Source organism: Pungitius pungitius, chromosome 15 (assembly GCF_949316345.1).
Source record: "Pungitius pungitius chromosome 15, fPunPun2.1, whole genome shotgun sequence".
In the NCBI taxonomy this organism is placed as follows: domain Eukaryota; kingdom Metazoa; phylum Chordata; class Actinopteri; order Perciformes; family Gasterosteidae; genus Pungitius; species Pungitius pungitius.
This window is the reverse complement of record NC_084914.1, coordinates 55,720-81,802: the sequence shown is the minus strand read 5'-3', so window position 1 is coordinate 81,802 and position 26,083 is coordinate 55,720. Positions and strand designations below refer to the sequence as shown.

Here is a 26,083-nt window from a genome sequence, read left to right as displayed (position 1 = left end):
AAAGTTCAGCTGCCACTCATAGAAGCACTTACCCGCCATACTTACTTTTTCTCCTCTCTTCAAGTGCTGCAAACTGTGAATTGTGACAGAAGAAAAGAGGCCCGAAAAATGGTCCGAAGACATTTTTAACCCCGAACAAACCCTTGTTTTTTCTGGGCGAATCTTTTTCCAACCTCACTGAGGAATAAAAGGCCTTTGGCTGTGGAGCAAAGTGTGGGGACCTTGAGATATGGATTTGACTGGAAAGGCTTGATTCTTTGATTCTGGAGGATGCCCCGGTCTGTGTGTGTGTGTGGGGGGGGGGGGAGGGGCAGGGCTGATAAAGGTCTGAAGTTTTATTCATTGAGTCTCTGTGCTCCCGGATGATTTTCTTGCTCTGTTTATGAGACAGTGATGCAGCAACACACAATCCTCCACAGCGCGTAGTCCTGTGTGCGTGTGCCAGCTGATTCATGTCGAGCTGATCTCATTATTTCCCTCCCAGCTGTGTACGAACCGTCCTGTGAGGCGTACAAACACAACGGCAACACGTCGGGACACTTTTATATCGACGTGGACGGCAGCGGACCAATCAGACCGCAGCTGGTCTACTGCAACATTACAGGTGACGCACACACACACACACACGCACGCACACGCACGCACATCCTGTTCCTCGTATCATCGTTTTCTATAATTAAATTACTTATGAAATGCGTTCCCTTTAAGATATTAGACAAAAGTGTTACTTGTGGAAATTAAATCAGAGTTAAGGGAGAAGAACTTTGACCTTCTGACCTTCTAACATTTAAAAGCGTGTCTGTGTGTCTGTGAAGAGGAGAACACGTGGATGGAGATCCAGCACAACAACACGGAGCTGACCAGAGTCCGGCCGTCTCCGGCTGCACGCCAGCATTTACTTCACTTCAACTACTCCACTGAAGAGGAGCAGCTATTGGCCGCCATCAGCCAATCAGAGCACTGCCAACAGGAGCTGTCCTACCGCTGCAGGAAGTCCCGCCTCCTCAACACTCCAGGTAAGTGCCTTTTAAAAAAAAGAAAAATGGTTTTTAACAACGTGGCCCAAAATGTTCTCAGAGAGATTGAAATCAGCAAGTTGCGTTATTTTCTCTGAAGTGAGACTTTTCTAAACCTGCAACCAGCAAATCACAAAGAGAGTTGTTAAGCATTTTTGAGATATTTGAATCAAGAGAAATGATGCATTTTGTACAAAAACTAAACCCCCAGGAGAAAAGTACCTGCGGCTACTCGCACATCTCTTGTTGGACGGACTGTTGTGCGGGACAGAATTTGAGTAAAATACAATGAAAATAAACAACATTTTATATATATTTTAGGAATGAGACCCTTTCCTGACCCTGTTCTCATATCAGCGATGTTCACCGAGCCGAGGTACATTCGACATTGTGTGTGTGTGTGTGTTTCAGAGGGCTCTCCGTTCAGCTGGTGGCTCGGGGGTCCCGGTCCCGGTCGGGTCCAGACCTACTGGGGCGGCGCTCAGCCGGGCAGCCGGCAGTGTGCATGCGGCCTGCAGGGCGACTGCGTGGACCCGCAGCACTACTGCAACTGTGACGCCGACCGCGCCGAGTGGTACTCAGAGCTTTAGGGTCACACTTAGAAGACTAGACAAACACACGTAGGGAAAAAGACCATTTCGGCCTCATTTGGAAGATATTTCTTTTATTCGTGACATTAAACAGAGTTTTACTAATATAAACAAATAGTCATATGGATTGGATCATTAGAGATAGTCCTCCTAAGTTGTGCCCTAAACTGCTTTTCCTAGACCATTGGTGCTGAATCCGTCTGCAGGTGCACAGAAGTCTGAAGATATTTTAATTCTATTTAGTCTTCTAACTTTAAACTATCAACAGCTGCAACAAATCGATTGGGATCATTGACCAAGAGGAAAAAACAAAAGAGATCTGAGCTTCCCACATGTTGTAAGCAGTCCAGCATTTGCCTCCTTTTCATTTCCCGGTAGAAGCTATTTGTACAACGGCTACTCTATTTTTATAGTCAGAGCTCTTCAATATTTCATCACGATCACAAAGTGCTGTGCACACTCCCAGTGCTCTCTGTGTGTTTAATCAGAGCAGCCGCGCTAAGAGGAGGATTATACATATATAATATACATACATATATATTATATACAGAGCGTGAAGCTGCGATGGACGCGTCCTGTTTGAAGAGGAGCATGTTGCATGGATCGCGGGGGGAGGGGCGTTGACTGCACGGGTTCACGAGTAAATCATTCCCACGAAAGATGTCCATCGAGTCGACTCGTCCCAAGAGCGACATTCTCCAGATCGACTCCTTCTGCGTATGATTATTGTCCCGATCCTGCACCTCCTCCCTCCCTCTTTTCCTCCAGCTGAGCTTCTCCATCATCTTGTGTTCTGCAGGGCGGAGGACTCGGGCCTGATCACCCATAAGGAGAACCTCCCCGTCAGGTCACTGGTGCTGGGCGACGTCCAGAGGGCCGAGTCGGAGGCCGCCTACCGGGTGGGGCCGCTCCGTTGCCACGGAGACAGTAAGTCCAACCGCTCAGTTATAAGAAATACTGTCGACCAACTTACAAACATCTGTGAAGCTCAAACAAAACTATTCCTGTAAATAGAATTAATAGAATATAGATAAATAGAAACGTTTCCCACAGAGCTGTTTGTTTTCACCTCATTAAGTCAAAAGTCTGGCAAATTTGTTTCTGATTTGATTTCATTCAAAGAATCTCTGCTTGCGTTTGTCAGAGAACTTCTGGAACGCCGCCTTCTTCGACAAGGAGACGTCGTACCTCCACTTCCCCACCTTCCACGGAGAGCTGAGCGCAGACATCTCCTTCCTGTTCAAAACCACGGCCTCCTCCGGGGTCTTCCTGGAGAACCTGGGCATCAAAGACTTCATCCGGATCGAACTGAGCTGTGAGCAGGGGGGTTGGGGGGCAGATTTGATCCAAAGTCAACACCACCCTAGTCGATAAAAAGTTATTTTATTTTAAAATAAAAAGGCAACTCCAATCCGTTGTTTTTTCAGAAACCTTCATGATCTCTTTGACTCACCATTAACTCCTGTCCACTGATTATTTTATTAGTAGTATGTGGTGGTTTAGTTTGTCCACGTGTTAATCTGGTTACGTTGGTATCTGGAGGTTCACGTTGAAATGACTTTTACAGATGGAATCACGTACAACCTCCATAGTTCTCTCCTCTCTCTATTTCTTTCCTGCTTTGGTTGTTGTGCTTCTTCTGGTAGAAGGTTGATTTAGAAATGAGATTTAAAGGGACACACACACACACGGTGTCTCTCCTCGGGGGGGGGGGATCATCGTCTACTCTGCGCTGTCCGTGGTGCTGAAGCCCGAGCCGCTCCGACCCAGCGTCTGATTGAGGGTCAGGGCGTTGCATTCAGTCGGAGTCGTTTACAAGGAGTAATTGTGTTTTCAAAAGCTGTGATTGAATCAAATATATCTTCATCCAGCTTGAGGAAATTTGTCACAATTATTTAGCGTCTCACGTGTTGCGTCTGTACAGCAGCTTTGAGTCAAGGTCAAATCGGATCTCTGTCGGGTTCAATTCTTGGGTTCTTTATCAACACGACGTGAGATGTATGATGTACGACTCATACATTGCATCAATTAGGTTTTTTTGTGCTTTTATCCTTCACTGTCTCCCTTCACTGCCCCATTACCCCTCCCTCAGCCTCCACCCGGGTGGTGTTCTCCCTGGACGTCGGCGACGGGCCACTGGAGGTCGGTGTGGATTCGGGCGTCCCCCTGAACGACGACCGGTGGCACCGGGTCCGGGCCGAGCGCAACGTCAGGGAGGCGTCGCTCCGCCTGGACGGACTTCCTGTGGCGGCGCGGGAGGCCCCCGCCGACGGACACCTCCACCTGCAGCTCAACAGCCAGCTGTTCATCGGTATCGTGCACGCCGTCGCTTCAGGCTGCTTTGAGCTGTGGTTTAATAGCATGGATGTGTGTCCTGTGGGGGTTCTGGCCTCATTAATCTCACTGGGGGGGGGGGGGTTATACACTCTTTAGCAGTAGTCTTTAGTTTTCTCTCTTTTTCTTGTTTTTCTCTAAGCCTTGTCTCTCATCGCTGTCTGGAGAACCAGTCGCTGTCTCAACAGTCAAATATATTTTTAGTTTTATTTCCCGGCAGAAATCCAAACTGTGTTTCTTTGGCAGCAGTTCTCTGTGGAACAGACACGATTTGAGCTTGGTCTCGCTGTCTTTTCAAGGAGAACAAGTCCCTTACAAAGGGGGGCCATTGCGTCCAATAATCTTCACCAGGCATCTATGGGATCTTTCTTGTCACTCTTGGGGACTCTTAAAAGTATTGCTCAACTGGACTTGACTTCACTCTCTTCCATCAACAAACAAATGAAATATAATATTTGTTTTTTCTATATAATACTCAGTCTCCATCTAGAAAGCATAAAGAATGTATACACTGATACCAAAAACTGAGTCCTAAATGAGGAAAAGACTAATTTTCGCCATGTTGTGATAAATAAAGAGGATGATAATTTCTGTTCGTAGAGGATCCAGGGTGCATGTTGTCCACAATGTGACCCTTCTCCACGTCCGACTGGGGTTAACCCCTTAAAGGAATTCTGTGTGTTATTGGCTCACTGTTGTTGTCGGCTCGGTGTTGTTGGTTGATGTGAAACGTGTCTGTTATAGACAGTCCTGCAGCGTGCGTTGTGTATCCACTGAGACTCAGGCCTCACAGTAGCAGGTCTGACCTCTTCCTATGGACTCCTTTAACAGGAGAATAAATATTCTGTCTTAAAGTGCCACACTGCTGGCGGCTAAACGCCTTGAGCCGCTCGCCACCATTGGATGCTTAAAGCGGCGAGTCGCTGGAGCTACAGGGGAGAAAATGATGAAAGTTCATCATCTTTTCATTCTGCAAATCCTGTACCTCTCTTCTCACCTCTGAATTATCCATCCAATATCGTGTGTTAACACAAAGAAATGTGCTGGCCTCGTTTGTTTTGGTAATTCATTTTGTATTATTTATTCACATAGTGGGGCTGAAGATCAGAGAGTGAATAACCATCCGCTGTAGCCCGTCTTCACCTTTGAATGTTACTTCATCCTCTCAAATAGCGCAGCGTGTTTCTTGCTGCATAAGTGCCGGTGGACGTGTGATCAAAGATTCTCTCCTGCAGAGTTCTCTCCTCAGAGTTTGCTTTGTGTTGTGAGCAGCACACGTCGATGCTCGCTTTCATCCGCCCTCTCCAGCTCCACGCTCGCAGCATGACCTCGCAGCGTGACCTCGCGCAGGTCGGAATTCTTACTGATGTTGAACGACTCGTCAACATTTGGACTTTTTGATGTTGGCTTTAATCTTTGCCCCACAAATCCCTCCTCAAGCGTGTACAAACGATCTGACCTCCTGCGAGGTAATTCCTCTGATCGCCTGATGTTAAACCATCAATGTTTTACTACTGGAATCCTCTATTTTTCACTGGATCTGTAAAGCTTTTCAAAGTCGTAGGGTTAGGGTTGTAATTGTTGCTTCTGTATGTTAAAGGGTTTTATGATTAAAACCTACAGTAATCTTCTCTGGGTTTCCTCGGTCCTCAAAACAACCGTTTTGCTTGAAACGATGAACAAACCTTTGTGAACTTATAGCAGCAGAAACCTTCTACCTCGACATGGCACCGAATCCTTAATTGAGAGGATGAAATGACGCTGTGAGTCTCGCCTTTAAGGGCGAAAAAGGGCCAACTTTTTACTCTCTTTTCATTTCCATACACTCATATTTGATGATGACTGTCCAAATATCGTATTCTAATCAAAACGATCAATCAATCAATTAACCAATTCATCTTCAGTCGATGTAAAAAATTGGCAGTGAGCTTCAGGTGTTGCATTTGTAAGTTTTGTCGACCTGCTTCCGTGACTTAATGGGTTTACTGACTGGTGTCCGAAGCAAAGAGTCTGAACTCTTGACGCCTGTCATTCGCTCGTCGGCTGTCACAGCTCATCTGTCCCGTTTTGTGGCACAATTGATTGAAAGTGAAGGAAATTGAACGTTCTGCTTGTGTCATCTCATCTCGCCTCGACACCTTCACAGCTTGTGGCGCACTTGCGTGTTTCCAGGCGGCACGGCGTCCAGGCAGAAGGGCTTCCGCGGGTGCATCCGCGCCCTGCGGCTGAACGGCGTCGCCCTGGACCTGGAGGAGAGGGCGAGGATCACGCCGGGCGTCCGGGCCGGCTGCCCGGGCCACTGCGGCAGCTACGGGTCGCTGTGCCGGAACCGGGGCCGCTGTGCCGAGAGGGCCAACGGCTTCCTGTGTGACTGCGGCCTGTCGGCGTACACCGGAGCCTTCTGTCACACAGGTACGCACGCTGCAGGTGTCATCACGAGCACTTCAAATGGTTAGCGTGTTACTATTTTAGTTTTCAGCCGGTACCCGACCTTTTTGGTGTGGGTTACTTCATAGCAATCCAAGCTGCGGGTCTCGTATTTGCGGAACGAAAGCATCGTGGAGAACAAAGCGTCGTATTTTGGAAACAAAAGAAGACAACTCTTGATACGAGAACATTACACAAACTGCATTGAGATTCAAGAGGTTTAAATATGTCTGCATTAAAAATAAAAAGCCTCAATAAGATGCCTTTGAGGTTTGTTTTGCCAGAGCTCTGTTTGAAGATTTCTCAGCTTTCATTGTTCCTTTCTGAAGAGGCGTTACAACCTCTCCTGTCTCTTTCTCCAGAGGTGTCGGCCCGCTTCCTGCCGGGGACGACCGTGAGCTACACCTTCAGGCAGCCGCGTGGGTCGGGGCGGAACAGCAGCGCCCGGCCCTCCTCCATCTACTCCGACACCACCCTGAGAGGAGAGGACGTCTCCCTGAGCTTCAGGACCACCCAGAGTCCGGCTCTGCTGCTCTACGTCAGCTCGCACCACGGGGAGTCCCTGGCCCTGCTCATCAACAAGCACGGTGGGGAGGCTTTTATTTTGAAGGAGACTCAGACCATCTTTGCCTTCCTCATTCAACCTTTTTTTTTTGCCACTCGTCTTACTTCTTCCTCACTCACTTGATCCTCTCCTGATGTCGACCTCTCCTCCTCCTTTCCTCCTCTTCCTCTTCCTCTGCAACTTAACAGAGTCCCAAACTTTACCAGATTGTTCTTCTCCCTGGAATCACGCGTCAATCTCTACTGTTTTTTAATCTGCCCAGTGAGGCTATTCGTCATGTTTTACTCTCAAACTGATATTAAAAAGAAGAAAACCAAAAGAAGAGGCGTCTAGTGTTTCATCGTGAGGACGTGATGAGTGATGCTGAAGCTTCGGTTGGCGGGTCGATGTGCTGCTGATTAAAATGCCTGAAAACCCGCTGATGTATTTTATAACATACGTGGCATAAATATCTCGAGGCTTTCAAGAGAAGTGGAATGCACTTTGAATTTAAAGTGACATTTTTAGCATCCAGTAATCCAATGAAAATGTTCCTTTTACTGGCAGATTAGCCGTTTACTTTGTTGCATTAATGACTCAGAGGAAGCTGACTGATGGCATGTCGTTTCTGAGCCTGGACACGTCAGGTAAATGCACTTAACGGAGTCAATCCTTTCAAGAAACAACGTGTTAATTCTTATTAATCACAAAAGCACAAAGACCTCACACGGCTTTCATTGAATTTGCATTTAACTTTTTGATTTAGTTTAGATTCAGAGATGTGTTATGATGGGGAATGAAGTTCTGATCCACTAAATAAGCTTTTATTGATTCATATGCTCAACCGAAGAAGTAAAAACTACGTCTATTAAATGAGTTTGGCAAGCGAAAAAACAGGTTTTTGTGCGTTTGCGTGTGTAGATAAGCTGGAGGTGAGATACAAGCTGGACGGCAGCAGAGGCGCCGAGGTGCTGAGGAGCGCCGCGAGGAGCCTGGCGGACGGACGACTCCACGCCGTCTCCGTCAGGAGGCGGAAGGACGCTGTGTCCCTGCAGGTACCACGGCGCACACGACCACCAACCAACGCCTGGTGACAACACACACAACTGCACAATCTCAATCTACTCTGAAGGCTCTAATGGACTCGACTACTTTCATTTCAAAGTAAAAGCTCTGACCTTTTTGTGTCTTTTTGATAAGCTACGTGTTTTAGGTTCTCGTATTTGTGTATTTGACCAACTTGATTCCACAAACCTTAACAGCAAAGCCATGTACAGTTACACACTTTTGCTTTTAACCACAACTTGTACATGTACGGAGACATTAGATGTGTCCCCCAATTTAACTTGATGTAGTGAGCAGATCTGATGAACAATATATAGCCTCCATCGCTCTGTGGACTCCTGTGGGAACGAGGACAGTTTGACAATTTCCCACAATCTACCAGAGACACGTGGAAGGTCACATGTGTGTTCAATGTTAGTTAGTCATGAACAAGCCCCTCCTCTCAGAGATAATAAGGCCATGTGAGGACAGCAGCGGACTTCACATCTTTTCCTCATAACAGCAGGTTTTGGGTGATAAATGAAGTGAACTTCTTCTTCCATCTGGCAGCATGAATGTCTGATTATTTCTAAACACCCTGAGATGAAAAACAAGGTGACCCCCCCTCCCCTTGAAACATTGTAGCATTAGCGACACACCGCGGAGGGCCATCGGGGGCGGTGGGGGGGACCAAAAAGAGTTTCAGCCCGAAATCTCCACTGGCGTGTAAAAGGATGTAGTTCATGCTTAAGACGTGACGCCGATGCGTGAGGCCACAACAAGAGTTTTACCAAATTCTTATTGGCTCATTTCAGATCGACCAAAGTCCCAGAGAAGACTTCAACCTGACATCTGATGGAGAGTTGAACGGCATCACGTCGCTGGTCTTGGGCAGAGTGCACGGTGAGTCAGAGTGCACGTGAGTCAGAGTGCACGTGAGTCAGATTCAAAGTGCATGCAGGCAAGTTGAATGGAGCCACAGAAGTTCTGGTGTTCCATTACACGAGTCATTTAAAAAGGCCACTGGCTACTTAGTTTAATAAAACATCACTTTTAGGTCAGCAGCTTTAAATGAGTATCAGCACTATAAAACAATAATAAATAGAAGTAGGTAGTGGTAAAAGTATATCTTTTCATTTATTTTTCAAGGAGCCCATTGCATTTTTTACCAATTAAAGGTTAAGAAAACCTGGTTTATTTCAAACAACCTCGGATACATTTTGATTCGATCTTTCACAAGCCAGCGTTTCTTTGTATTGAATAAAGACAAATTACTATGTGAATGTGATTCAGCATTCAGGAAATTTAATTGAAATCGGTTCAATTCAAAATGGATTTGGTCACAGCGTCGGTACTTCGTTCCACCCGCTGGGGTTGCCGTGGAAACCGTGTGCGACCACCTGCGCCTGCGAGCGTTTTCACATTCTTACACGCTTCCAAAGTTCTCCACAAAAGCATCGATAATGATGGTGATTTACTAAAAGTTCAGGCTCTGCACGCCGAACACAACAAACGTAAGTACAGATCCATTGAAGTTGTGGCGCTCGTGTCTCCAGGGACGGACGCGGTGGAGCCGCAGCTGTCCCGCTTGGCGTCCCTGGGCTTCACGGGTTGTCTCTCGGTGGTCCGCTTCAACTCCATCAGCCCCCTGAAAGCCGCTCTGCTCCACCCGCACAGCAGCCCCGTCGTCGTCACCGGGCCGCTGGTCCGGTCCAGCTGCGGCTCCTCGGCTTCGGCCAATCCCCACGCGGTGGAGGACACGCGCCGCCTGTCAGGTAGGAAAAGGGGAGGAGTCACATTTAGTAGAGACGTGTAGGTGGTCGATTTATACGACGGTTACAAAAGTGTCAAAACAAGTATTCAAAGTTTACAAATCATCAGGTGCCTGTTTCCAACGTGTAGAAGCTCAGAAACGTCTGTCATAGAGTCCATACTGTTTCACTGAGTGACGTGTTCCTTCATTACCGCCGTTTGTTTGGATGAATGCACACAGAACATGGCTCCACAAGCCTTAATATAATATAATATAACATGAGTGAGTGCGTTATTCTTCATCTCCTTTCCTGTACATCTGCTCTCAGGTTCTTATGGAGAAAGCCGCCTCTTTGTTCTTTTCATTTCTGCGTGTTAACGTTGCTTTTCCACTTCATGAAGTGGCTCGTTGATCTCACTGTGTATTCTACGAGGACTGATCGGTGCTTTAATTCCTTTGGGATGCTTTAATAAAGTCATCTGGAGATGTGATCTGATGTTCTGATCTTGTTTTTCTTCTGTCTATCCCTTTCTGACCCACTTATTTTTTGGCCTTCTTCCCTTAATTACCCCCATCTTTTCTGTAATTCCTGCTTTTTTTGTCTCTTTGACATCTGTTCTGTTCCTGGTTTTATTTGTTCATGTTCTGTCTGTCTTCTCTGCTGTAGACCAGTCTGGTTCAGTGGGTTCAGGTCAGCCTTTAGTCAATTCCATCGGGACCGACTCGGCTCTGATTGGAGGTACTGAACCTTTGGTTCTTTGTTCCTCGCATTAACTTCAAATGCTATGAATGTAATGCCGAACTCTCTATGTGACCGAGTGAAGAAGATCAATGAGATTATTGCATCTTAGATTCTGTGCAGAAATCAATCCTGCAGGTTCACCAGGAACAGGGTGGGGGGGGGGGGGGGGGGGGACAGATGTTTAGCTTTTACAGTCAAACAGACTGAAAAGCTTCAATCTATAGATGGTGCAGATAATAAGAAATCATGTAAAAATGTGTCACAAAGGCCCACGTAGTGAAACCCAAGCAGGAACCGCTTGCTGATGTGAAAACTTATTTCCGTTATCTTGAAGGCAAAAAATATCATCCCATTAAAGTTTTAAATTGATTTTAGAATTCCAATTAAATGAAACTTCTTGTACTCGATAGTTTAACAAATTCAGTTTAATGTTGTTGAAAGTTTGCTAAGAATCCAAAACATAAGCATTTATGCACATTGACGGCGAGCGTCCTCCACCCGGCAGGTGTCATAGCGGCGGCCGTCTTCGTGATGGCCAGCGGCCTGGCGATCGGCGGCAGGTTCCTGTACCGCCGGAAAGAGACGTACCGGAGCCAGGAGGCGGAGGGGGTCAAACGGGAGGACAGCCAAGATTTCGCTTTCACCGACCAGAGGGACTCCCAGAGCGTCTCCACCGAAAAGCCAAAGGAGTACTTCATCTGAGGGACGAGGCCAGCGGGCGCCGCGCTGCACTCAGATACTCGGCCCGAAGGAAGTGGCCCAACAGCAGAAAAAAACACACAGAACCAAACCCACAGTTGAGTCTGCTGATGCTTTACTGTGAGTTGTGAAAACAGTGGAAACAAACAGTGCACTTATGAGGTGTTGATTTCCTCTTTTCAGTTAAAAAAAAAAGTAAATGTGCAATCAATGTCTTTGTAACAATATTCGGCGAAAGTCACTTTGTCATATTGAGAAGATGCAAAGGTATCAGTATTTTTTGGTGTATGGGTAAGAACACGTGTGAAGCCAGGACCTGTGCAGGACGTCGTCTAATAATAGTCCTCCTTCATCCTCATTCATTCATTCATTTATAAATCCTCAGCCCATTTGTTCCTTTTTTAAATCAGTCTTTGGTGGGAAATACATTCAGTAATCGAATATGTTCATGGAGGGAACATTCACTATTTTCATCAGCTGAGTTATGGATCGAGTTATAATCCGTAAACTGGATCCACATCAGTATATTTGACATCAAATGGCAACGAGGAGACAATGACAAAGAGAGTGTTTGTTGTAGAGGGACACAAATGAAGGATAATGTTACTTTGGAACTGCTCAAAGACATTGATAAAGGTGAGAAACATTTAAATATGACGAGCCTCGGCAATAGGGACAAAAACGATATATCAAGATATTAAGGTCGCTATTGTCTGGGTGACCCTTGATGTGTTAGAGAAAGATTTATACATTTCTCATGACCAGTAAATTGCAATCAGACAGCTTGAACAAGAAGATGTTCAGAAAAGATCACTTTGCTATGAAGCAGCTGGTAAAAACAGGATATTTACCTCCAAAATCTAAGGGCCTATAGTTGACCCTATAGATACAGCACAGGGAGGCAACATTCTGACTTCTTATGTGTAAGCAGCAGTTTGGGATTCCTGTCAAATGTGGTTCGGACGGATTTTTCATCAAACCATGTTGGTGGACCTGCGTCTGTGCACTGTTACAGTTGAAGTGGTGTTGTTATTTAATGGTTCCTATTGGTGAATAACAGTGAGATGCAGTGACATGTCGTGAGGAAATGAACCTCCAGAGGGTTTGAATTCTGGTTGTTTGGTTACGGACAAAATGTTTGAAGAGAATAAAGTTTTTTTCCAGACGCCGGGTGCGATTCTGATTTATTTCAGCGGACCACAGGTGAGGGGAACATGCACAAGATGAAGAGGATATTAAGAGGAGAACATTAGTCTCAAGTGTTTAACTCAGATGAGTCACACGATTCGGCTGCGTGAATCATTTAAAGTCGTGAGATGAGAGAACAGAATCAGATCAATGAATCCACTTTGACGTCATCCGTGGATCAGAGGTAGGTGCATTATGGGTGATTGTGGAAGCTTCAAACAAGGATTATCAGCATTGATTGATCAATGTTTTAAATCTTCAGTTTGTGTGACATATTGAGAGGTGATATTCCTCCACAAGTCAAACAGCACCTAATATTAAAAAAAAGCCAGAAAAATGCTGAATTCATAATGGAGACCCTCTTCTGATCGAACATGAGGTAAAGGGAATGTAAGTTATTGTTGCTGTATTTATTCTTAGACTTATACTATATTTTTGTATTTAAAACAAATAAATGTGTATCATACAAATGACCCGTTTTTTAAATTATCACTACATTACTTCTACTATAATCCTCACAAACGATGTATGGATTCACGAATGACTGTAACATTATAACATGTTTCACCTGCTTCTCTTCTCGTAGGAAACAATTTAACATTCCTCCTCGCTGTTAAACCTCTGGCAGCCATTAATCACCAGTCTGAAGGTTCACTTTTCCTCTGCAGACGTGACGGCTGCCCCCCCCCCCCGAAGACTGCCACCCCAAATCTCGTTACCGCGTCAACTGGCCGACCACTCGGGTCTCAGGATGCCTGGCCCCACGGGGCTCATGGGTAATCGCCCGTCCGGCCTCTGTTAAACAACTGGTGATAAAATGGACAAAGTCTGGCCCTCAGAGGGCTGATAATATACTTTTTGAAACTGGTCCTAACGAAGCGTGGACGAGCTGCGGAGAATGCAGAATAATAAAAAAAGTCCTGGTGCAGGTTGCTGTGGTCGTCGCTGTTTAAACTCGCCTCACATTGAAAAAATACATATGAATTTACACAACAGGGATTCTGAATGACATCTTGGCATAAACATTTTGAACTTCTTTGTTGTTTTCTGGGACTCCGCTGACTCGTGAGCACAAATATTTGAGTTCCTTAAAATGCAAAATGGTCCATTTCCTTCTAATGCAAATGAGCAATAACTAGTGCTGTCAAACAATTAAAATGTTTAATCGCATTAATGTTATAATGTTAGTTAACTCAAAATGAATCTCAATTAATCACAATTTTTTATCTATTCTAAATCTCCCTTCATTTATTTTTTTCCATAATTTTTTCTTCATTTTAATGCTCAACATGGAAAAGTGGATTGGCTTTCTTCATGCAGATGTTTTATTTTACTGAAAAACAACATTGCCAAACAGGGCGGAACAAAATCAAATGATAAAGTGCACATTTCAGGTAAACAAGGACTCAGCCTGTGGTGCAGTTAAACCAGGGCTTAATATTGAACAAAGCAGTCAGGCCTGTTCACATTTTCAGGCATCAGTCATCCATCCGCCCCCCAAATAAAAAACAAAAAGAAAACATTAATCTCGCGATTAAGACATTGACGTCGTTAAAATGGGTTTGTGTTAACGTCGTTAAACGCATGTTTTAACTGACAGCACTCGTAATAACTGCTGTTTCCTTCCTGGTTGTCTCATAAGTTGCTTATAGCAAATATTTGGCCCCACTTCCCCACTATTTCACATACAGCTCGTTGTAAACCACATCATTCCAGAAAGAGATCGAGGCCCCGCTGAAGAAAACAGTTTATCAATGATGAATGATTAACCTACTTCACTTGGTCACTCATGGATATTTAATTGGACGCGTTGGCACTGATGACGCAGCGTAGCGGACTAATGTGGGTCGCATTAAGGCGTCGGAACCAAGTGAGACAACTTGTGAAGCAGGACAGGGTTCACACAACTTTAACTGAGGGGAAGTTGATTAAAATGCACATTCATAAACACTGCTTAAAATAGGGTTATGATCCCACAGTTTGTCTGCAGAGGCATCGATGGTTTAAAAGGTGGTAGAATTAACAGCTCATTAAGAACCGGTTCTTACCCGTTGGAAACATCTGTCGAAAGAGAGCCATCTACTTTCAGCTGCTCTTCTATTTGGTTCTTTGTGCTTCTGGTAAAGGTGTTCCATGGTCTTCTAGCACCACCCGGTGATGGATCTTCATTTTGCTGCTTCAGGAGGAAGCCTCTCCTTCAGCTTCATACCTTCATTGATTGATCACATTGAGATTAATAGATACATTTTTAAGGAAAAGACCAGAGTACATTTTGATTTTGATTTGAAGCATTTTATTTCTTGAACATGTAGACATTAAAAAATAAAAAATGTAAAAATCAACATAGACATAGACCACAAAATGAAATTAGAAAAGTCACCTTTTGTTCAAGAAAAGGAGTAGAGGGAAGCAAAAGCTTATAGATACCCACCCCTATCTTATCCATATTCTCAATTAGTATATATTACTTTGAAGATTAATATCATACATACATACACACACTCTCTTACACACACTCTCTCACCCACACACACGCACGCATACTCACACTCACAAATAAATACAATTTAAATTTCCATCACTGAATATTTTCACAGGGAGACTGGTCTGTAGTTATTGTAAAGGTTTTTTTCACCTTCTTTGAAAATCGGAATTACCTTAGCAGTTTTCATTTTGGTTGGAAAGAAGCCCGTTTGAAGTGAAACATTACAGATATGTGCTAGGGGATCTGCTATATTAATAATAACTTCTTTTACTATTGTCATATCAATACCATTCCAGTCTCTTGATGTTTTTTTTTATTTTATTTGTAGTTATTAACTATAGCAATAATTTCATTTTTATCTGTGTCCTTCAGAAAGATAGTATCTGGGTTCCTCTTGCCCAAATAATGTGCTACACATCCCCCTTGCGGAAGGTTTATCTGCTCTTCTAGTTTAGGGCCCATCTTAACTTAATTTTTATGGAACCTTTCCTACTGACGAGAGGACAAATAAGTGTCAAAACCTCCACCAAGAATCAAAGTTTGGTTGTTTTGTTTGGTCTGATGTTTTTAGATGATGTTCATGTGTTGAGTGTTGATGAGAGAGCTACGAGGCTAATGACGCTCTGAACTTTTTACCCTCCTATGCATTCTGTTATCATTGGAGGGGTTTTACTGTGTGGTACTTTTTGTGTGGTTTGTTTTCTTTCTTTTATTACATTTGCAGGAGGGTTACTACTGCAGTTATTTTGTGAAATGTTAGAGGGATAATTGTATACGGTTGATTTCAAGTCATAAAATTGATCATCACCAAACACTGCTCTCTATTCAAAGAGTAGTCGAGAAATAAAGACCATTAAATATAATGTTGTGTTCAGTGTCATTCAAGTCCACCAGCCCACATATACAAGTCCCACCTGGTGTTCAATTGCTCAATGCCCACTGCTTATTTCTATTCTCTTTTTACACCTAAATCACTCTTTTAAGGAATAAAACACCTGTGTGTGTGTCCTACTGTGTTTGAGTGCAGAAGGAAGCAGAGAAGCAAAAACTAGCAGCGTGCTGTCTTATATTTTATTGTGATGGAGTCATAAAAATGGAGCACAAACAATAGAAAAAGACAGTGAGTTTACAGAGGACAGAACAAACGCTATGCGGCCTGCGGCGGTACGATGGAACAAGTTGGCACGGAACAGAAAACGGGGCGACCTCAGTTTGGCTTGGGAATAAAAAGGAGGCTTTAGAACCAGATCCTTCATTAAAACGACGACTCGTGCTTTTGCAAAATGGCGTTTGGGGATTCAGTAGCTTCAGAACGACGCAGAGCGGATGCACCTGTAACAGTTTCTATTCCTCACTTCATTCCTGTCGATTTTCAGATTTTTACAGAACACTTTTTTTTTTTGTTACAACAAATTTCAGCTCCCAGAACCACATTTTGGTTGTTTTTTCCTTTTTGTTTGTCTTGAGATTATTTTTAATACTAAAATATATTATTGTATCAATTCAAACTACAGTAATGTACACTACAATGTGTAATAAATAACCATAAAAGAAAATATAAAAATAAGACACATAAATATAAAAAAGTCTTCTAAAAACTAAACAGGTACATTTTATTTAATCTGTGAAAGGTTTCTAATACTGTTGGAAAAACAAAAAACAAAAAAACATACAGAGGACACACGATGCAACAAACTAATATCATCAACACTGTTTGGTAGAAGAGACCATGTTCACTAACGTTTGTTACCTGAAGCCACAAATCCTCTTTTTGTTTCCCCTCTGAGAACAAGTGCACAAGTTTGGCAAAATTTCAAATCGTCGCATTTTTTAGATTCCTTGCAGAGCGCCGGAGAGCCGGGTCACATCCCCCGCGGGTTTTCACCTTTCAATACTTCCATCTGCTTTAACTGAACATTTTCATTTTTTTTAAGCACTTATGTAAACATTTTTAAAACTCATGACTTAAAAACACGTTAACTTGCATTGAAAAAAAAAGTGTTTGAACGTGCGCAGGAAGCGGATCGTGTCAAGTTTACGTGTCATTTCATTTCTCAGTCTGGACCGCTTCAACACAGCGCTTTCACGGCTTCTTTTAAACTTTTTTTCAACTTCAGTAACTGGCGAAGTCAATAATTCCTCCGCATCAAAACCCTAAAACGTCCATCTCTCAACACACCTCAACCAGTCCATGGATGGGTCGGTTGATCTGCTGATCACTTCTCGCAGCAATCGTGGCAAATCTGCTGCAACGTGGGCACCAGAGGGACAAAACACCAGCTACGTGTGTGGAGAGGAAACCATAACACTGTTCAATGGCACTTTTAACAGCACACAGGTCTTGCATAAGGCTGGAGGCATTGGGGAGTGGGAGGGGGGGTGGAAGGAGGGAGGGGGGGGCCTTCACGGACCAGCTGACTCCAAAAACGCAGAGTCGGAACTCAAGTCCACCAAAAGCAGAAGAAGAAGCCGGCGAGATCATCCCTGAAAGGACAGGTGTGGTTACACCCCCCCCCCCCCTCCCAAAGAATACTTAGTTTTCTTTAAGGCTAAAAGTCAAACTGAAAAACCAAAGCAATGCTAGCTAGCAAAGACCAACACTGACGCAAACGCTAGCTAGCGCGCGTAACACTGAGGGGGCGTAGGATGCGTGAGGCGCGTATCCGCAGGTAAACCAGGAATACTGTAGTGCAGAGGTTGTTGTTCGTAGAACTCAATAAAATACTGATATAGGAAACTTCATTGGCGATAAAAAGGTATAGAAATTCTTCTCATCTTTACAGGTTAAAACAAACAATAAAAACAAGATTAGTAACACTGACCAAACTGAAAAGAAGAAAAAGAGCCACTGATGTCTCAGCGAGGGGGGGGGGGGGGGGGGTCCTGCTTTAAAATCTGTACTTCTATAAACAATTTTTAACACTGATATTTCATCTCCACGTGAAAAGAAAAAAAAGTCACTATTTTGTTTTTCTTTCTTTTCAAGTTCAGGCACACCTGGGTTTTTGTACACAGTAGTGGACCGTTAAGATCAGGCAACCACGGGGACACTTTGACACCTTTGTCTTTATTCCCCTCCATTCATCAACAGAGAGAATTACCAATCCTCCATTTGGCGTTTGTCACACCACTTCCTCGGTGGTTTTGGCGCCCGCTGACTCCTCCGCGGCGCTCTTGTCCGTGTTTGCTTCACAGTCCGGCGTTTCCTTCTTCTCTGAAGTTGTCTCTTCCATCTCTTCATCTTCCTTGTGATCGTTCCCGACCTCCACCTGCGGGACGTCACCAGCGACCCCGTCCGACACCACCTTCTCTGCCTCGGCCTCCTCTTCAGCTTTGGTGTCTTCCTCCATGATCTCATTCGCCTCCCCCTCTTCCTCCATGATCTCATCTTCCTCTCCGGGCGCGTCTTCCTCCATTAACTCCTCCCCCTCTTCCTCTTGTGTTGCGCCCTCCTTCACATTCTCCTCTTCCTCTCCTGCCGCGTCTTCTTCCTCCACAATTCCCTCTGCCTCGTCTTCACCAGTCTCGTCTTCCTCCACAACTTCCTCCACCTCTGCCTGATGCTCCCCTGTTGCTTCTTCCTCCACGATCTCCTCCCCCTCCTCCTCCTCGTCCTCAAAGTTGCCCTCGTAGATCTCGCAGTCGCCGTCGTCCACCTGCACCACCCGGATGTCGTCCATGCACATGGCCTCGTCGTCCTCGTCCTCGTCATCCTCCTCTTCCTCGCTCTCCCTCTCGTCTGAGTCCAGCTGGGAGGGCGGGGTCGTGGTCCGGCTGTCCGACTGTAGTCCGGCGCCGGGGCTGCTGAGCTCCAGCTGGGCCCCGGGGGGCCCCGAGCCGGAGCCCAGCCAGTCCTTCTTGCAGTACGAGTAGCGGTGGTTCATGTGCTGGGAGTAGGAGCCCGAGTGGGAGAAGCGCTTCCCGCACTTGTCGCACTGGTAGGGTTTCTCCCCGGAGTGCAGCCTGGAGTGCTCGATCAGGTGGTGTTTGTGTTTGAAGGCCTTCATGCAGACGTTGCACTCGTGGGGCCGTTTTCCTGCAGGTGAGAGAAGAGTCAGACGATGCATAATTGAATAATAAATTACAGTGATTTGTGTTTTTATCCCTTAACTAGGGGACCCACAAAGGGGTCATACATTAAATGTTGTAGGTTGTAAAACATTCTCGCTAATCAGAATAATCACAAATATGTGATGCAAAAAGGGAACTTTTCATTTCATCTCAGCTTTAAAGCACCGGTCTAGTCAATTCAGAGTGGAAGTAAACAGGTGAGAAACACCCAGCTGGCATAAATTGATTAATCAGGTAAAAAACAAAAATGAACTGAACTCCAAAACAGACGTTTTGCAGACGTATGACAGATGCCGCCTGTTTATGCACCTCAAGAGTCTCGTCTCAATGAAAGCTGATGTCGACTGAGCTCGTGCTTTTACAGGCCAGCTGGCCCGTAAAAGTTACTTTTGTTATAAATATAACGCATTAATAACAGATGATGTCACGGCAAGAGTCTCAAATAGTTCCAGCTGCCTGGCCAGAACCCAAACGTGTTCTCAGGTGTCCGGCCTACCTGTGTGTTCGTATTTGTGTCGGAGCAGAGAGCTGCCCTTCTGGAAGACTTTGAAGCAAAGGTCACACGGGTAGACGCCGTTTTCCAGCCGCCGCTTCTTCATCAGCGCGGCCGAGTCTGAGTCGTTCTGCTCGTCCGCCGGGGAGCCGCCGTTGGAGCTGCTGTCCGACTTCTTCTCCTGCTGCAACTGGAAGAAGAAGAAGAAGACGTCAGAGATTCCCTGTTTGAACTGTGAATGTTGAAATGACACCGCGGGCGGAGAAGAACGGACACCAGGTTACCTTGTGGCCGTTCAGTACGACGGTTTTCGCTCCGGCGGCGCCGCCGGCCGCGGCGGCGTAGGTGTACGTGAGCTGGGGGATGAGGATGGTGCGCTTCGCCGTGGCGTTGAGGCAGCTCAACGTGCCCTGACCGGCGATGGCCACCAACGTGGGCAGCTGCGCGGCGGAGATGATTCGGACGGACCTGCCGGTCTGCGGCGCGGTGACGTAGATCGTGCGACCCTCCAGCTGCTCCTTCCTCAGGCAGGTCAGGTTCAGCGGCTGCTCCTGCTGCTTGGGGGGCGGCGCGGCCGTCTCTGCCGCGGCGTGCTTTGGGAGGGAGAGGTCGAGGGGCTCGGCCTGAGAATCCGCCGGCTCGCCGTCTTCCGGTTCGCTCTTGATGATGACGAGGTCCCCGGCGCCTGAGTCTGAGGAGGCTTTGTCGGATGTTTCTCGGGCTCCGTCCCCCTCCGCCGCCGCCGCGCTGCGCTCCGAGGCGTCCTGCGATCCGCATTGCGTGGTCTCCGCGTCCTTTGAAACCGCCGCGTCTTTCCCGCGCCGCGTCCCCACGGAGTTCATCTTCGCGAACCACTTCCTGACCACATCCACGTGAATGCTGACCGACTCGGAGATCTTCGCCAGCTCCCCCTCTCCGGGGTTGGCGTTGGAGGCGAAGTAGGTCTTGAGGAGCGCGAGGAGGTCGTCCACGGGCGGCTCTTCCAGCGTCACCCCCGCCTCGCTGAGCAGCGCGGCGAACGAGGGGTCCAGAGCGGCGGAGTCGACGGCCTCCCCGTTGGCGGCCTTGCGGTGCTGGAGGAGGTGCAGCGCCTCCAGGTTGTCGGGGCAGTCGTCGCAGAGCACGCAGGTGCTGGAGCTGTTGCCCTTCGGCAGCCGAGCCCTTTGGGTCCTTCCCGTCTGCGCCATGGCCTCCGTCTGTACATCGGCGATGGCCACCGACTCTGGCTCCGCCTTCACGACCGAGAGGTCGGCCGCCGCCGGGACAGAGGGCTCGACCGTCTTGGTGGGGGTGGGGGCGGCGGCGGCTGTGGCAACGGGGACGGGGGCAGGGGCAGGGTTGGTCTTAGCGACCAGCGCGGCGGTCAGGGTGGTGGCAGCGGTGGCGGCCGCGGGGCCGATGCTGTAGTTGATGATGATCTTGGTGGTGCCGTCGTGGTCCACAAAGGCCGGAAGGCTGATGATCTGCTGCTGCGGCTGCTGCACCACGATGCCCTGCTTCCCCTGCGTCACCACGCCGTTGGCCGTGCCCAGCACCTGCCGCAGCACGTTCCCGTCCATCGCCACCTTGAGCACGTTCTGCAGGTCGCTGAGGTTGATGCTGATGGGCGACATGAGGCCCACCGTCGGGACCACCATCGCCACACTCGGGGCGGGGGTCGCGGCCGGGACCGCGGCCGGCTGTGCTGCCCCGCCGGCGGGGGTCGCGGACGCCGCCATCGCGGGCTTGCACTCGTATTCCACGGGTTCGGACTTGATCTGCGTGACGGGGAGCTGCTCTTGGAGGGGTTTGCTCTCAGCCTTCTCTTTGAGAATCACGCGGGTCGGAGCGGTTGCAGCTGGCGCTGCTTGGGTGGAGAGCGGCGGGGGCTTGATGGGCGTTCGAGGGACATCGTCGGGAGGGGCGGTGCCCAAACACTTGGTGCTGCTGATGTGGGAGCTGTAGGAGCCTGAGTGGGAGAAGCGCTTCTTGCAGTGGGAGCATTCGTACGGTTTCTCACCTGAGGAGCAAACGGAAACTGTTGCAAATAAGTGCATATATTTTTTTATTATTACTACAGGGACTGGATAGTGTACCTCTATCGGTATGAAATATCTTTCAGAATCATATTTGAAATAACCTCATCTGTTACTAGGTTTTTGATATTCTGATTTATGGTATATTTATTTATTTTCCGGTTTATGCAATGATTATTTGAAATAAATGAATAAAAGGAAAGCTTGTTTGGAACATTCAGGATTAAATCCTGACAAATGAGCTCTGATAAACTTACATCCATCGTGATTACAGACATGTAGTTCTAATAAAGCTTTGAACACCAGTTCACACAGCGCTGGTACGAGTGAGTGAGTGAGAATGGCCGTTGTCACGGCGACAGCTCACCGCTGTGAATGCGCAAGTGCTCCTTCAGGTGGTGCTTGTACTTGAAGGCCTTGCAACACTCGGTACACTTGAACTTGCGGATTCCACCTGTTCCTCCCGATCCACCCGTCGACTGGGAAACGTGCCGCTGAGACACAAGAAGAAACAGTCGATACAAGTCAGAAGTTTCCTTTTTGTTATTGTCAACACAAGATTAGTATTCAAAGAGGGTTGCTTCGACCTTTTTTATGTCAATTACAGTCACTTAGAATTGACCAAAAAAGCCATGTCCTATTACTGAATCTAACACAGAAAACACAAGTAGAACAACACAGGCGGTCGCAATCTGAATCAAAAACACATGAACTCAATTCACCAGCACCAAGCTGCACATATGTTCACATGTTTGAGGTCAGGCGGATGCTACCTGGTCCCTGCTGCCCCTGTGGTGGCTCATGTGCCTCTCCAGCTGCGAGCGGTAGGTGAAGGTGTAGCTGCAGTGCGCGCAGCTGTAGTTGTCGTCGCTGGTCTCGTGGCGGTACTTGATGTGCTCCTTCAGCGAGGCGTTGCGCTTGTAGCCCCGGGAGCAGTAGGGGCAGGTGTGCAGCTGGGGGAAGGAGTCCGGGGTGCCTGCGGTGGAGAGGAAGGCTTAACCAACAGCTTCCCAAAGCCGGAGGGGGCGGAGGAGGAGAAGTGAGCGAAGGTTACCGTTTTCATCCGCGCCCCCCGTCTCCGCTGGACTCTGCTCGTCCTGCGGGGCTAACGGGTAGATGACGGCCGTGCCTCGGTGCTGCAGGATCTCGTACGCCAGAGTGCCCTCCTCCGGCTCCTCTTCCGCTTCGGACACATACTCCTCCTTCACTAAAAACACACACACACAAAAAGGTTTGAAATCGATGGCTGAATGTCACGTGGTTTCGCAGTTGTCCCACTAGAGAGCGCCACAGGGACTCTTTAGAATTCCCTCTTCTATCCCCACAACTATTCTAAGATAGAGATAAAGAAGAACCTTTTTAATAAAGCTCCATGCCCTGACGGTAAATAACCTCATAAGAATTAAATCCACCTGCCACATTATTGATCTATTTAAAGGAACAGTCAGCTTCATATCATCAGCTGTGAGGAAGTATTAAGATCTCAATGTTAAAGCCTCCGGGAGCGGCCCAACTACGGCAGACAGGAGACGAAACTCGACCACATCTCTGTGCAAAACCAAAGGGAGAAATGCCGGCTTGTACCGATGACCTTTGTGCAAAATGACTATGCAGGCTGGGATGAATAATACAGAGATGTGGATAGCCAGGAGCTGTGGGACGTCCGTCGGGGAGGAAAAGCACCCTGAATGTACACGTTGTGTTCAGCTGGTTTGCAGTACGAGCCTCACGAAGAACCATCCGGCACTTACTCCAATTCAGCCAAACGCTGTACGAGACGAGTACGGGACCCACAGACACACCAGGGGTGAATGTCTGAGGCACTTTGTGCGCAAGAAGATGTCAACAAGTTGGACGTGAAGGCTGGAATGTGCTCGCTGCGGCATCACAGTAAAACTTACGGGGTAGAAAGAGAGCAGCGGCTTTTGTCAGCATTACGATGAAGGTGAGTACGGACCGTAAAGCATTCTCGAGCTGTCTCTTATTTCCTCCGTCCATCTGTGAGCACTTACAGGATTACGGTTTAACTGGACGGATCAACTCCGAGATCAACTTTCAGGCTGCAGATCAGACAATAAGGGAGAGATGGTAAATGTGTGAGTGACTGCTTTAAGCTGCCTTAAAGTGTGGCTCCTCACAAGAGACGGATAAACAATAAACAATGATCAGAATCAAAGGTATCTAGACTTTCAGTCTCGAGCAGCATCCCCCGGATGTGGAAGGAGAAATCAACAAGGAAGTTCCTTAAGGACAGACAAGTAGTGAAATAGAAATAAAGACTGATCAATAATAAACACACGGACTGTATGATCAAGTCCAGATGTGTGTTTCAGGGCTCATGTTGACCGTCACAAATCACGTGAACGGCATCCTACATTTCCCACAATGCCCCATTCCATCTTTCACCCCGCAACCCACCCGTCACGTTCAAAGTCACGAGCAGCGGATGGCGTCTGTTGCCGTGACGACGGTCCAGTGTTGTGTCGTATAATAATCTTAACAATAACAATAACAAGAGCGGTAAAGTACGCGGAGCTTCCTGTGTCTAAAAAAAGAGGTGAAAACTGGGTCCAGCGTTGCCACGGGGACGAAGCATTTTAACAGCAGGTGGGACGGGAGCCAAAGGCCACGCCTCTACTCGCTGCGCCTCGTCAGGTACAGGTGTGTGTGTGTGTGTGTGTGTCCAGAGAACCTGCCATACTAGCACTATCCTCTCTCTTAGTGATTCCATTTCATGTACTGTAGGTCTCCAGATTCAATAGATTAGGTCTGGTTGGCTTTCTAAAAGGCTGTGTGTGTGTGTGTGTGTGTGCGTGTGTGTGTGTGCGTGTGTGTGTGTGCGTGTGTGTGTGTGCGTGTGTGTGTGTGCGTGTGTTTGTGCGTGTGCGTGTGTCTTCATGAAGCAGAGGAACACCAGCCGCCCGCTCTGCCTCGTTCTAAACAGGTCTCGGCTTCTCATGACCTCATCCCAAAGATTTGCAGGTCTCTTTTCCCCCTTCGGAGGCAAACTCGCTCACTTCCATCGAGCCTATTTCTCCTTTGACTCGTCCTTCTTTCTCTTGTTCGCTCGTCCTTTGTCCCCCTTGACTTAGTAGTCCGTCACTCTTCCTCCTGGTCTCTCCCCTCCTCTTCCTGTTTCCCTGCTTCCTCCCTTTCTCTCCCTTTTTAAGTCCAACAGCAGTCTGCAGAATGTAGAACTCATTCTTCTCCTGGTTCTGTCTGAAATCCCATCTTTTAAATGTCCACGCAGCTGATCACAAATAGACGTGAATGACTGCAAACACGAGCTCGGGTCACTTCTGCTGACCCCGATGACGCCGGTGTGTTTGTCAACATTGTAGTCAACACGTCAGGGATCAAATAAATAAACACAAACCCCAAAGCACTTTACTCGTATTGTGATGCCATAACAAAATGAGTGGCTTGAAATAACAACATAGCGTCTGTAGGAGCGACGAAGTTACTTTGGTGACGCCTGCTGGCGAATCCTGACCTTGTGGCCTTGGAAGGCCTTGAAGAAGAGTTGAAGCTGCACACCTGTCCCAATTAGTGGGTCAGAGGAAGACAAAGGGTCCTTGAAAGAGTTTGGAAGTTGTCTTTTGGAATTGAGTGTTGGAAAGACGTGGACGTCAGCAGGCATTTGGTTGTTCAATGTAGCTAGTTTATTTGTTTGTTTGTTGGTTTATTTATAAGTTTAGTGAGATTATTTTTGTGTTATTATACGTGGAAGTTATCAATCCAGAAATTTGAATGACACAAAGGAATTAAATAACAGCATATTGAAACCCCTGAGGCGTCCGAAGTGACTTATTGGAAGGCACTACAGCGTCCAACTATTCAGATATTCAGGTTACTTTCTAAGAAAAGCAGCAAATGTATTGGAACAGAGAAATGTTGAGCAATTAAACATCCAATGTTCTATTTGTGGACAGCTCGTCCTTCTCTCTCTGACCCCTTGACCCCATTTCCCTTTCTTCATCTTATCTTTAAACATTTTAAACCCCTCCCCCACACTTACTTTCTTCTCACACACACACACACACACACACACACACACACGTGAGACGTCAGAGAGGAATGAAAACAGGAAAACATGTGACGCACACTCAATGGGACACACACTGCACGTGCACAGCTCCTGCACTCGTGCACCTTCCCGGAACATGTCACTATGTTCATAAGGCAGGATGGATTGGAGCTGCAGTGCGGCGCAGACCGAAGGGGGGGGGGGGGGGTGGGGTGGGGTAGATGAAACTAAACTCTCAACCAGAGGGACCATTTCAATACCGGCTGCTCCGACAGCACCCCCCCCCCCCCCCCCCCCCTCAAGACAGGAAGAATGGAGCAGGAGTCAGACGTTCCTGCCTGCACGCTCACTCGTTAAAGCCGGCGGTAGGTGTGGTGCACGGATGGCGTTGTGGTGCTCGGATGGCGTTGTGGTGCTCGGATGGCGTTGTGGTGCTCGGATGGCGTTGTGGTGCTCGGATGGCGTTGTGGTGCTCGGATGGCGTTGTGATGCTCGGATGGCGTTGTGGTGCTCGGATGGCGCCGTGGTGCTCGGATGGCGCCGTGGTGCTCGGATGGCGCCGTGATGCTCGGATGGCGTCGTGGTGCTCGGATGGCGTCGTGGTGCTCGGATGGCGTTGTGATGCTCGGATGGCGTTGTGATGCTCGGATGGCGT

The 26,083-nt window shown here is 47.2% G+C and overlaps 2 protein-coding genes across 4 annotated transcripts in view; one reads left to right on the top strand and one right to left on the bottom strand.

The window, feature by feature from the left end:
- Positions 1 to 12,314, top strand: part of LOC119209364 (contactin-associated protein-like 4) — a 41,912-nt gene extending 29,598 nt beyond the window's left edge. Inside the window, exons 12-24 of one of the 2 annotated variants that reach the window (XM_037458648.2) lie at positions 485 to 604; positions 816 to 1,016; positions 1,428 to 1,590; positions 2,406 to 2,533; positions 2,751 to 2,921; positions 3,699 to 3,917; positions 6,113 to 6,352; positions 6,730 to 6,954; positions 7,833 to 7,966; positions 8,771 to 8,858; positions 9,512 to 9,730; positions 10,376 to 10,447; positions 10,956 to 12,314. In XM_037458648.2, coding sequence (XP_037314545.2) covers positions 485 to 604; positions 816 to 1,016; positions 1,428 to 1,590; positions 2,406 to 2,533; positions 2,751 to 2,921; positions 3,699 to 3,917; positions 6,113 to 6,352; positions 6,730 to 6,954; positions 7,833 to 7,966; positions 8,771 to 8,858; positions 9,512 to 9,730; positions 10,376 to 10,447; positions 10,956 to 11,152 — 2,177 coding nt within the window. In that variant the 3' untranslated portion in view covers positions 11,153 to 12,314. The remainder of the gene's footprint in view (positions 1 to 484; positions 605 to 815; positions 1,017 to 1,427; positions 1,591 to 2,405; positions 2,534 to 2,750; positions 2,922 to 3,698; positions 3,918 to 6,112; positions 6,353 to 6,729; positions 6,955 to 7,832; positions 7,967 to 8,770; positions 8,859 to 9,511; positions 9,731 to 10,375; positions 10,448 to 10,955) is intronic. The other variant, XM_037458649.2, reaches the window with a different exon arrangement.
- Positions 12,315 to 15,879: 3,565 nt separating this feature from the next.
- Positions 15,880 to 26,083, bottom strand: part of zeb1b (zinc finger E-box binding homeobox 1b) — a 33,263-nt gene continuing 23,059 nt past the window's right edge. For both annotated transcript variants that reach the window (XM_037458561.2, XM_037458562.2), the window contains exons 3-8: positions 22,456 to 22,608; positions 22,175 to 22,377; positions 21,769 to 21,895; positions 19,671 to 21,385; positions 19,390 to 19,576; positions 15,880 to 18,858 (exon numbers count right to left, since the gene is read on the bottom strand). In XM_037458561.2, coding sequence (XP_037314458.2) covers positions 17,945 to 18,858; positions 19,390 to 19,576; positions 19,671 to 21,385; positions 21,769 to 21,895; positions 22,175 to 22,377; positions 22,456 to 22,608 — 3,299 coding nt within the window. In that variant the 3' untranslated portion in view covers positions 15,880 to 17,944. The remainder of the gene's footprint in view (positions 18,859 to 19,389; positions 19,577 to 19,670; positions 21,386 to 21,768; positions 21,896 to 22,174; positions 22,378 to 22,455; positions 22,609 to 26,083) is intronic.